The 11780-nt window shown below is 40.9% G+C and overlaps 1 protein-coding gene across 1 annotated transcript; it reads right to left on the reverse strand.

Annotated features, from left to right (window-relative positions):
- Positions 1 to 7633: 7633 nt before the first annotated feature.
- Positions 7634 to 11537, reverse strand: LOC145256129 (uncharacterized). Its single transcript, XM_080114714.1, has 2 exons — positions 11437 to 11537; positions 7634 to 7967 (listed from the first exon to the last, which is right to left on the reverse strand). Exons 1-2 carry the CDS (start codon positions 11535 to 11537, stop codon positions 7634 to 7636), a joined length of 435 nt encoding a protein of 144 aa, XP_079970840.1.
- Positions 11538 to 11780: the final 243 nt, after the last annotated feature.

Here is an 11780-nt window from a genome sequence, read left to right on the forward strand (position 1 = left end):
CCATCAGACGTACCCCTCCACCGTACTGTATACCGATACTCTATGGCTGACTGGGATAGCTTCCGTACATTCATATCTGATTTACCTCTGCACTCCATGTTTAAAAAGGAAGTGTCCTCTATAGTATCAGATCTGACCGAATGGTTAATTGTAGGCATAGACCAATTCATACCATCTAAAAAATTCCAACAAAAACCTAACAGCCAGCCATGGTTCTCCCCAGAATGTGCTGCTGCTATCGCGCACAGAAATCACTTTTTCCATAACTACCAACGTAATAGATGCACTGAGACTAAAGCTGCTTTCAGGACTGCCAGCAACCACTGTAAAAGAGTAATAAAAATGCAAGAGAGCTATATGCCCAGTCTGTTAAATCCAAGATAGCTGATCAGCGGCTTGGTTCCCACCAGTTTTGGCAAATAACAAATAGGATCTTGAACAGAAGTGTGCGTTCTATCCCAACCATTATCAATGGACCAGAGGTTATCTCGTCAGCGTCAGACAAGGCCAAACTATTTGCAAAGAACTTTGCAGCTAATTCTACCCTATGCGACGAAGGCCATCAACTCCCCATATTTCCTCCTATAACACAGAACAAGCTAGGTAACATACAAATATCCGTGCATGAGGTCACCAAGCTAATAAAAAACCTAGATTCCAGTAAAGCAACTGGCCCTGATGGCATCCCAATTATAGTGTTAAAAAAGCTTCAACCAGAACTTGCTCCCATACTTACGAAACTATTTAAGCGCTGCCTTAAGGAGAAGTGCTTTCCGACCCCCTGGAAGACCTCCTCAGTTTGCCCTGTATTTAAGAATTCAGGTGATAAGTCATCTCCCTCTCAATACAGACCAATAAGTCTTATCTGTGTTATGAGTAAGTTACTGGAATCAATATTAAATAGAGAAATAGTAAACCACCTCAGCAGGAATAACCTTCTTAGTGACACACAATATGGTTTCCGCTCTGCAAGATCTACCGCAGATGTGCTGACGGTTATATCCCACAGGATTAGTGAATCTCTTGACAAAGGCTTCCTTTCTAGGGCAATTGCTCTCGACATATCAAAGGCCTTTGACAAAGTATGGCATAAGGGTCTACTTCACAAGATTTCCAGCTACGGTATAACTGGAAATGTTTTCTCAATCATTAAATCATTTCTCTCTGATAGGCTCATAAGAGTAGTGGTAGATGGACAAAAATCGGAAGCCTGCAATATAAATGCTGGAGTCCCTCAGGGGTCAATCCTGGGCCCAACTCTCTTCCTGATCTACATCAATGACCTCCCTAAACACATACTTAAATCATTCGTTGACATCTATGCTGATGACACGACCATCTACGGCAACACATCAAAGGCTGTAAATGACGAAGTTCTCTCGGATTCTCTCTCCTCTGATCTCGAGCGCGTGGTTCAGTGGGGGAAGATGTGGCTAGTTACCTTTAATGCATCCAAAACCAAACTCCTATCCTTACATCATCAACGCTCTGATCCCCAGCTGGCATCAATTGTGATGGATGGCTCTCGTCTGGGTGAGGCCCCGTGTTTTGACAAGCTTCTGGGTTTGACCTTTACTCCTGATCTGAAATGGAACACGTACATCAAGTCTATTGCCAAGGTCGCAGGAAAGATGGTGGGATCCTTCTACCGCTCCAGAAGATATCTCACTACTGATGCAATTCTCTATCTATATAAAAGCCAAGTACGGCCAAGGATGGAATACTGTTGCCATATCTGGGCAGGAGTTGCCAAAAACAGCCTATCATGCCTTGACAGAGTACAAAATAGACTTCGTGGTTTAGTGGGGGATGCCTTTTCTCTACCCTGCAACCCCTCTCCCACAGAAGAGACGTTGCGAGCCTATCCTTTTTTTATCGTTATTTTCATGGCAGGTGCTCGTCTGAACTCCAATCCCTGGTTCCCCCTCGCCAATCTTTCACGAAAAACACCCGTCTAGCTGAATCCACTGTGAAAAATTTCCCCCCACTCTATATCTGTGCCTAAATCAAAACGCGGATTTCATGAGCAAAGCTTCTTTCTTAGAACTGCACGCCTGTGGAACTCTGTTCCGTCTGCCTGCTTCCCTCCGGACTACAACTTGGATGTCTTCAAGTCTAATGTTAACAAATTCCTAATGAACCGCCCCCCTAATTAAACACTTCATAAAATCTCCTCACTAACGTGATGTACTTACAATAACCCTTATCCCTGAGTGGCTTCCGGGCCTTGATAAGTGGTGATCACTGTGTAAAAAAAAAAAAAAAAAAGATAAGAATAATAGCCGAAATAATGCAAAAAGAATAATTTTACTAATTTAATCGTTACTTATAATATATTTAGTTTATAATTAAATTAGAATACCCGCTTCATTCGACAGAGAAAGATAGATGTGTAGAAAAACACACACACAAACGTGCACATATATATATATATATATATATATATATATATATATATATATATATATATATGCATATATATATGCATATGTATATATATATATATATTTCTGTGGAAATATTCTTTATTCACTTATATTTCCTTTTTTATATATACCAATCGTTATTTAAGAAGCTCAATGTAAATATAGAGCAATACAGTGAATAAATGACAAAAGTCTATATTCCAAATTTCATGATGTTGACCATCTTACAATTTATGGTATAATGCAAACAAACTATAAGGCATTTCCAACCTGTCTTCCAATTTTCGGATTTTTTAATCATGTCCAAACGCATTTTATTTCCTTTTTGGTGGATTGATTGTTGCTATTTCTTCTGATCAGTTAAGAGCAAAATAGATTCACTGATTGATACATTTGATTTATACTGATGAGAAGTATTTAGCTTCGAAATACCATCGTGTAAAGAGATTTTTTATTAATATAATCTTTACATGTTTACCTTATTGTTCTGATGATATAATAAAGTTTTATATAATAATTAATCCTCAGCTTTCATTATACATACATATATATATATATATATATATATGTATGTATATATATATATATATATATTTAATTATTATAGTAAAAAAATAATATATATATATATAAAGAGAGGGAAAGGAAGAGGGAGAGGGGGAGAGAAATATAGGCATTTACCTTTCGACCTTTATTATATTTGATAATAATAAATTACCTCTGATAAAATTGTCTACGAGATGGGTATGCTTACTGATTGCACCGGACTATATAACCAACACGAGGAGTAAACGAATGAACACATATTCAAGACAGTGGCGGAAAACATAGAGGAAGGACTCTAGTCGGTAGTGGGATGAGGACATAAATGGATAGTAACATTTAATGCTGCTAAGACCAAGCTTCTTTTCTTTAATAACTACAAGAAACCGTCTAAACCATGGCTAATGATACATTACCTGAAAGTACTTCGTTCAAACACCTTGGCTTTACGTTCACAGAGAACAGGAGTTATAACATATACATTGATAGCATTGCCAAGGATGCTGCAAAAACATGGCTTTTCTCTACCGTGCTAAAAATCTACGCATGAAACTATCATGTACCTGTACAAAACACCTATTCGCTTATGTATGGGGTATTGTTGCCATATGTGAGCTGGGGCATCTGTTACTTGTCTCTCACTCTTAGACGGGTTTCAAAAGAGAGTAACTCACCCAATAGGTCTGGCACTGGTAGCTGGACTTTTCAAATCTCTATACATATATATATATATATATAGTATACCGGCATTAAAAATTAGTGACAGAATACAGTACAGTATATAATACACATGTATATAATCAAATAAGATAAGAGATGTAAAGCGGGCCAAATACCGTAACCAAAAAAAAACAAAAACAAAAAACATCGTATTCCACATCGTAACCTGAAAAAAAAAGCGTATATTAGGAACACCGTATATCCGGGTGCTCACACGTGTTCGTCCTTCGAAGTCGAAGATGACAATGACATCAGTGAGTAGTATTGTTTTTGTGCTTCCGGAAATGACAAGTTGGACAGTGGTGAGCAGGTGTTGTGGGGACGGACCTTGTTGCTCTGGCTTTGCGGGTTGCACGCTTCTGTTCTGCTTTAAGGGTTCTTCTCTCTTTAGCTCCTTTGTTGATGCGGTGACGCCAGTGAGGTTTGTCTGATGCAAGCGATTCCCAGGACTCGGTACTGATGTTGAAGTCTTTGGTGGAGACTTTGAGGTTGTCCTTAAAGCGTTTTCTTGGTGCTCCGATTGAACGCTTGCCTTGGCACAGCTCGCCATACAGGAGTTGTTTTGGGATTCTTTCGTCTGGGATGTGGGAGATGTGACCTGCCCATCTCAGTTGGGTCTTTCGAATGGTTGTAGTTATGCTGGGAAGATTAGCACTTTTCAGGACCTCTGTATCAGGGATTTTGTCTTGCCATTTGATATGGAAGAGATGTCGGAGACATCTTATCTCAGGCGGAAGTGATTCAACGTTTTTCCGTGCTTTCTGTAGGTAGTCCAGGTTTCTGAGCCATAGAGCAATGTGGTGAGGACAACTGCTCTGTAAACCTTCAGCTTGGTGTCAATGCTGATTCCTCTCCTTTACTAGGCTTTGCTTCTGAGTCTCCCTAATGCGCTGCTTGCCTTGGCGGTTCTGTTGTTGATTTCGAGTTTGATTGTGGCTGTCCGAGATAGAGTGCTGCCCAGATAGGTGAAGGTCTTAACCGCTCGAAGGTTCTGTCCCTTGACTGAGATACTTGGCTCATGATACATATTTCTGGGAGCTAGTTGGAACATAACTTCGGTCTTCTTGGTGCTAATTCTGAGGCCGAAGTTGTCACAGGATGCAGAGAATTTGTTCATCTGAATTTGAATTTCTCGCTCGTTGCTGGCATTGAGTGCACAGTCGTCAGCAAAAAGAAAGTCACTCAGCACTGCTTCCTTCACCTTTGTAACAGCCTGCAGTCTCCTTGGGTTAAACAGCTTTTCATCTGTTCTGAATTTAATGTTGATGCCTGGTGACTGGTCGATGAAAGCGTCAAATAGCATTGCAGAAAACATCAAGCTGAACAGTAAAGCCACAGCCCTGTTTAACTCCATTTGTTACCGGAAAAGCCTCCGAAGGTTCACCGTCGTCAAGGACTCGCCCCATCACGCCTTCATGAAATTGACGAACTACTGTAATGAAAGTACTTGGGCAACCGAATTTCTTCATTATTTTCCACAGAACATCCCGACTGACTGTGTCAAATGCTTTGGCCAAGGCGATAAATGTTGTGTAAATGTCTTGATGCTGTTCGATGCATTTCTCTTGAAGCTGACGGGCAGCAAAGATCATGTCAGTGGTCCCCCGAACGGCGCGGAAATCACATTGAGTCACCGGCAGGAGTTCCTGTTTCAGTTGGCCAAGTAAGTGGTTGAGGAGGGTGCGAGTCAAGATCTTTCCTGCTATGGACAGGAGAGAGATACCTCAGTGGTTATCGCAGGATTGGCGATTTCCTTTTCGCTTATAGATGTGAACAATTGTAGTGTCTTTAAACTCTTGTGGTAATTGTCCCTTCCTCCACATGATCTGATACAAGCAGGTCAGCTGCTCCCGCAAGGCTGCACCACAGGACTTGTAAACCTCAGTTGGGGTGGCATCTTGACCTGGAGCTTCTCCACTGGTTAACTGCTGAATGGGTTTGCTGACCTCTTCGATTGATGGGGGGAGGGTGTCGAGCTGTTGATTGATGGGGACTTGGGGGAGACGTTCAATTACTATATCATTGATTGCTCCAGGGCGATTGAGCACTTTGTTGAAATGGTCAGCACATCTATTGAGGATCGCCTTCTTTCCCGTGAGTAGAATTGAGCCGTCGGCACTGAGCAGAGGAGAGGGTCCCGAAGACTGTGTTTCGTAAACTGCCTTTAGTGCATCGTAAAAATTCTTTGTATCGTGTTTGTAAGCGTAGCCTTGGATTTCATCTGCCTTGGCACTGAGACAGAAATACTGCATTGAACGCAGCTTGGATTGGACTTTGTTGCGCATGTTAGAGAAGGCAGTTTCATTCACCACACAAGCTGGGTCATTTTGATGCGCTCTTAGCAGGCGGTGTTTTTCCTGCAACAAGCTGTGGATCTCAGGATCATTCTCGTCAAACCAGTCCTGGTGGTGTCTGGTGGCAGGACCTAGAACGTTAAGTATATCCAGCTTTCTTCAACGCTGTTGTGATTGAGATTGAAGTTAGCAAGTTTACTATGTATGCTGCTCTGGAATCCCTCTGCTGTTTTTGGACATTTCAATTTGGTTGTATTGAGCCACTTGGCTGTTTTTACCCTGAGTCCTTCTCTTTTTTTACATGGGGGTCATCACTTATCAAGGCCCGAAGGCCACTCAGGGATAAGGTTATTGCGTGTAAAGTAATCAATGATAGTATTGTAGCAATCATTAGTATTGGGGGTTTGATAGAGTGTCTTACTTAAGGGGGCGGTTTGTCAGGAGTTTATTTATGTTGAAGACGTCCAAGTTGTAGTCAGGTGGGAAACAGGCAAGCGGCAGATAGTTCCACTGGCGTGCAGTTCTAAGAAGGAAGCGTTGCTCATGGAATCTACGTTTGGATTTAGGCACAGATAAAGAGTGGGGAAAATTATTGACAGTAGTTTCAGCCAGACGGGTGTTTCTCGTGAAAGATTGGCGAGGGGAGACGAAAGATTGGAGCTCAGACGAACATCTGCCATGGAAATAATGATAAAATAAAGACAGGCTCGCAACGTCTCTTCTGTGGGAGAGAGGTTGCAGGGAAGAGAAAGGAACATCCCCCACTAAACCACGAAGTCTATTTTGTACTCTGTCAAGGCAGAATAGGCTGTTTTTAGCAGCTCCTCCCCAGATATGGCAACAGTACTCCATCCTTTGACAGACTTGTCTTTTATACAGATAGAGAATTGCATCAGTAGTGAGATATCTTCTGGAGCGGTAGAAGGATCCCACCATTTTCCTAGCGTCCCTGGCAACAGATTTGATGTACGTGTTCCATTTCAGATCAGGAGTAAAGGTCAAACCCAGAAGCTTGTCAAAACATGGAGCCTCCATAAGACGAGAGCCATGCATTTCAATTGATGCCAGATGGAGATCAGAGCGTTGATGGTCTAAAGATAGAAGCTTGGTTTTGGATGCATTAAAAGTAACCAACCACCTCTTCTCCGATTGTAGCACGCGCTCAAGATCAGAGAAGAGAGAATTAGAGAGAACTTTGTCATTTACGGCCTTTAATGTGTTGCCATAGATGGTCGTGTCATCAGCATAGATGTCAACGAATGATTTAAGTATGTGTTTTGGGAGATCATTGATGTAGATCAGGAAGAGAGTTGCGCCCAGGATGAACCACCAAGGGACTCCAGCATTAAAACTGTGGGCCTCTTTGGTTGGATGAAGAAGTTGAATTTGGAAATGATGAGGCGGTGATCGGTCCAACAATCAGCCCCGCACGTGGCTTTGGCCAGTCTCACGTCCTGCCTGTCTTGGACTCTGGTAATGACAGTCGATTTGATGCCAGTGCCGAGAGCGTGAATGCATCCATGTGGTTTTATTGCGATTTGGAAGGCGGAACATAGTGTTTGTGATGTTGAGATCATGTGATGCACAGGTTCTAAGGAGAAGAAGTCCATTGCTATTGCATTTGCCTACTCCATGCTTTCCAATGATGTGTCAGGCGTGATGATCTGTACCAACACGTGCATTGAAGTCGCCAAGAATTACAAGCTTCTCCGACTGTGGGACTGAGAAAATGAGAGAGTCCAGCTCTTCATAAAACTTGTCTTTGACCTCATCAGGTTTACTCATCGTTGAGGCATAGGCGCTGACCAGCGTAACGCTGGTGTTGCGTCCAAGAGGTAACTGCATTTTCATTAGTCTGTCGTTGATACCTTCAGGGATGCTTGCTAGTTTTGGTACGTGAGTTGTTTTGATAGCAAAACTCACACCAGCTTCACGCCGCTCCTCAGCACTGCGCCCACACCAGTTTCGGTTAGTTGGCGTTTGTCTGCAAAACGAGTCTCACTTAGGGCTGCAATGTCAATATTATAGCGAGCAAGCTCACGAGCTACAAGCGCTGTTCGTCTTTCACGTCGATTTGCTTTTGCATTGTCGAGCAGGGTTCGGACATTCAACAATGCTAGAGTAAGCACCTTTGTTTTCTTTTTTCTTTTGTTTCGACCGCTTAAGAGGGATTCCCACCAGCTGCGATATGCTGGCCAGGGTTTGGTGAAGCAGGATATTTTTAGGGCACCTTTTCTAGCCCCGTCCTCATTCTACGGAGGCGAGCAGAGCGATCCTAAAGAGAGCTGCTCGGTCACTCAGGAGGCTGCCGGACCCACCACTTCCTCGGTTCAGTGAGGAACGACCACATGTCCTAAATCGCCTACGTGTAGGTTCACAGCTACAGCTTCTAGTGTATCCACACATACTGCTTTGCCGTTTCCCTGTCGCCGCCGGACTTGAGGTTAACAAAAAGTCGATGTCATGACTTCCAGTTGCAGGGTTGTGTCAAGAGGGCTGGGAACGAATCAGGATGCAGGAGTTGTCGAAAGGAGAATGGTCTGTCTTCCTACCGCCTTAGGGGATCAACTCCAGATTTTCTGTTGGGGTTTACTCCCTTAGCCTTTGTCTTTTCCAAGACAGCCACAAGACAGTGGAACTATTTCACCCATAGCTGAGGGTTGGTTCATGAGTCACCAGGGCATAACCACACGACGGTGGGCCTGCATGTCAAATGTCTGTGGGCCAACCTCCTCCGAGTCCTTGTAGTTTAACCTGAGGCCGCAGGATGCCCAGTTTCCATGTTTCGGTATGTGGGCCCACTAGAGGATGTATATTGGCGGAGAGAGAGAGAGAGAGAGAGAGAGAGAGAGAGAGAGAGACTTATGCATTCGGCTCCTTTTTCACATAAATGCCAGCGGTTTTAGCTGAGAGCAAGAGATAATAAGCACATTTGGGACGCTGAAATATTAACGTTATTATTTCGAAATTAGTATTTAACATGGAAAGAGTGGGGTTTAAAATAACTTAAACGTAATACAGACATGAACGATGTAAATAAAAGCAGATATATCAAAATTTGAATTTAACTATAATAAGTATTATGGTATCTGTTCAGTGCACACTTACCTATAAGTATGGCCAACCACTTATTATTCAGTAACTTTAATTTAAAAAAAAATAATCAATTATAATAAACAGAACGACTCATAGAAAATCTATCTATATTCTTTTTTCATTTTAATATACTTTTATAGAAATGTTTCTGTTATGTAAACAAAAAAATATTTTCTTTACGTCAGAAGTGTCACGCTCATACATGAATTCCATAGCTAATATAACATACTGACCCAACGGGTCACGGTTAGTCTAGTAAATGTATGTATCTATCAATCTCTCAATCTCTCTCTCTCTCTCTGTCTCTCTCTCTCTCTCTCTATATATATATATATATATATATATATATATATATATACAAAGTTGTTATGTTTTGCAGTTGCACGCATTTCACCGTTCATCAAACATCTTACAAGTTTCATTTAGTATTAAACAATGTTTGCTAGGAATAGCTAAGTCTTGTATACCCATATATTTCCGTATTGTTTTCTTTATTTCTCTGGTGTATATATATATATATACACTCATGAAATTATTTTAATCAAAAGAGAGATGGGCAGACAGAGACATAAAGAGAGACAGATCGTTTTGAAATAAGTGAAAATAGTTAAAAGTAAATAGAAAGATATGTGATGTACGTTGAAATAGACACTATCATGATGTCTTTCGTGTTCCATTATGAAGAAGAGTCAAAGAAATATCGAACGTGACTTCTTTGCCGACTCTGGGTCCGTTTTATCGCCCATTGCACAATGCCTAACTCGAAAATGGTGGCAGTACTGTACAAAAGAGCGTAAATGCTGCACGGAACGGCAGGAACTTCCGGACTGTTTTTATTTTTTATATCGATACGGTGTGATACTTTTATTCAGCATTCAATTTATTAACAATACCACACGTCATGTCCTCTCGAAGCTCAGCCAGCTCACCTATGTACCTATATATATATATATATATATATATATATATATTCAATTTATCTATATATTATTATATATTATATATATGTTATATATATATATAAATATATAAGTATGTGTGTGTGTTTGTTCGTATGTGTGTATGTTTGTGTGTCGGATGGTATGCGGAGGAGAGCAAAGAATAGCATATATGACTATGCATTCATACACATGCATACAAACTAACAACATATAATCTTTCTCTGTCTTTCTCTTTCATATATATATATATATATATATATATATGTATATACATATATATATATATATATATATATATATATATATATATATATATACAAAATGTAGATAGGTAGATAAATAGATAGACAGCAGTAATTCACATATTTGCTCGAATCTTAGCCAATTTATCTATATACTCATATGCATATCTATCTATCTATATATATATTACCTGTATCAATATATCTATTCATCTATACATCTATTTCTCTCTTTCCCGATATATATATATATATATATATATATATATATATATATATATATATATATATATATATATATATATATATATATATATCGCAAGCGTCTGGCGTGAGCGACAATGCTATAGAGGTCAAAACTATGGTATCTTGGATCGACGTACTATGAGTTATTTTTTGTGGTTTTCCGACTAATCTCCCACTTTCCCGGCATAAATTTTAACACATTAATGAATCTGAGACGCGGACGACAAACAGGACGAGTACCCTCTTTTAAAACGCCCTGTAATACATTGTGAGGTAGGCGTTCACATTACATTAGGTTTACATGGAAGTCTCATAAACTTAAGTTTCGTCAGTCTGAAGAACTCTTTGTTTGTCATTCTGTCCTCTCATGAAACGCCAATGATTGATCGGAGATATATTGTATGGAAGGCACTAACATAGGTCTCTTGAGGACGATATGGCGACCACATCCCAGCCCCATAGAGAAGGATACACAACATGCACGCTTCGGACTCTTGGCTTTATGGTCAGATACTTGTTTTTCCAAACGCGCTGCGTTAGCCTTCCAAATGTGGTAGAGGCTAGGTCAAGTCGCGTACTAAGTTCGAGGAAAAGAGTAATGTTATTGGCAATGTTCGCAGCAAGGTATATGAATTTATTCACATTCTCCAGAGTTGTATTATGTATTGTAAAATTAACACTCTCTGATGATTGAGAGAGGATGACGGTTTTCTTAAGACTGATAGTCCGAAATGAGTTTAAGAAAGAATCTAGCAGTCGTTAGAATGTGCAAAGAGCAGCAGCATCAGCGTAGAGAGTTTGTTCCTGAACTCTCCACTTGGCTTTGTGTCGTGAGAGGGTAAAGAAATTCCCATCGTCACGGGTGAGGATCTAAACCCCCACAGATTTATCGGCATTCTGATAAGCGTGTTTGAAAACAAAGGAGTACATCCCGAAGAGGGCTGGGGCGAGCACGCAGTCCTGTTTGACTCCGCGATTGATTTGAAACCGGTCAGACAAGTCTCCTCCATACCGAACTCGTCCATGCATGTTCTCGTGAAACGCTTTGATGAGTGACAGCAGGTTAGGGGATTGCCTGCTTTTCCAAGGACGAGGAAAATGCTTTTGTCAGGTCTATGAAAGCTATATGTAGTGGTTGTTGCTGTTCTCGTGCCTTCATCTGGAACTGTCTGACACAGAAGATCATGCCTGTAGTTGACCGACCTGCCCTAAAACCACATTGCGATTCAGGATACACAGTCTCGGCAATTTTCTGTAGACGGGAGTGGAGCA

This window comes from Euprymna scolopes, chromosome 32 (genome assembly GCF_053919585.1).
Source record: "Euprymna scolopes isolate OS-2025 chromosome 32, ASM5391958v1, whole genome shotgun sequence".
NCBI lineage: Eukaryota > Metazoa > Mollusca > Cephalopoda > Sepiida > Sepiolidae > Euprymna > Euprymna scolopes.

Coding starts and splice junctions, on each gene's coding strand:
- LOC145256129 (XM_080114714.1), bottom strand. CDS start 11,537: ATGCATGGACGAGTTCGGTATGGAGGAGACTTGTCTGACCGGTTTCAA. Junction 7,968..11,436: donor GCCCCAGCCCTCTTCGGGAT/GTACTCCTTTGT, acceptor CTCGTTTTGCAG/ACAAACGCCAACTAACCGAA.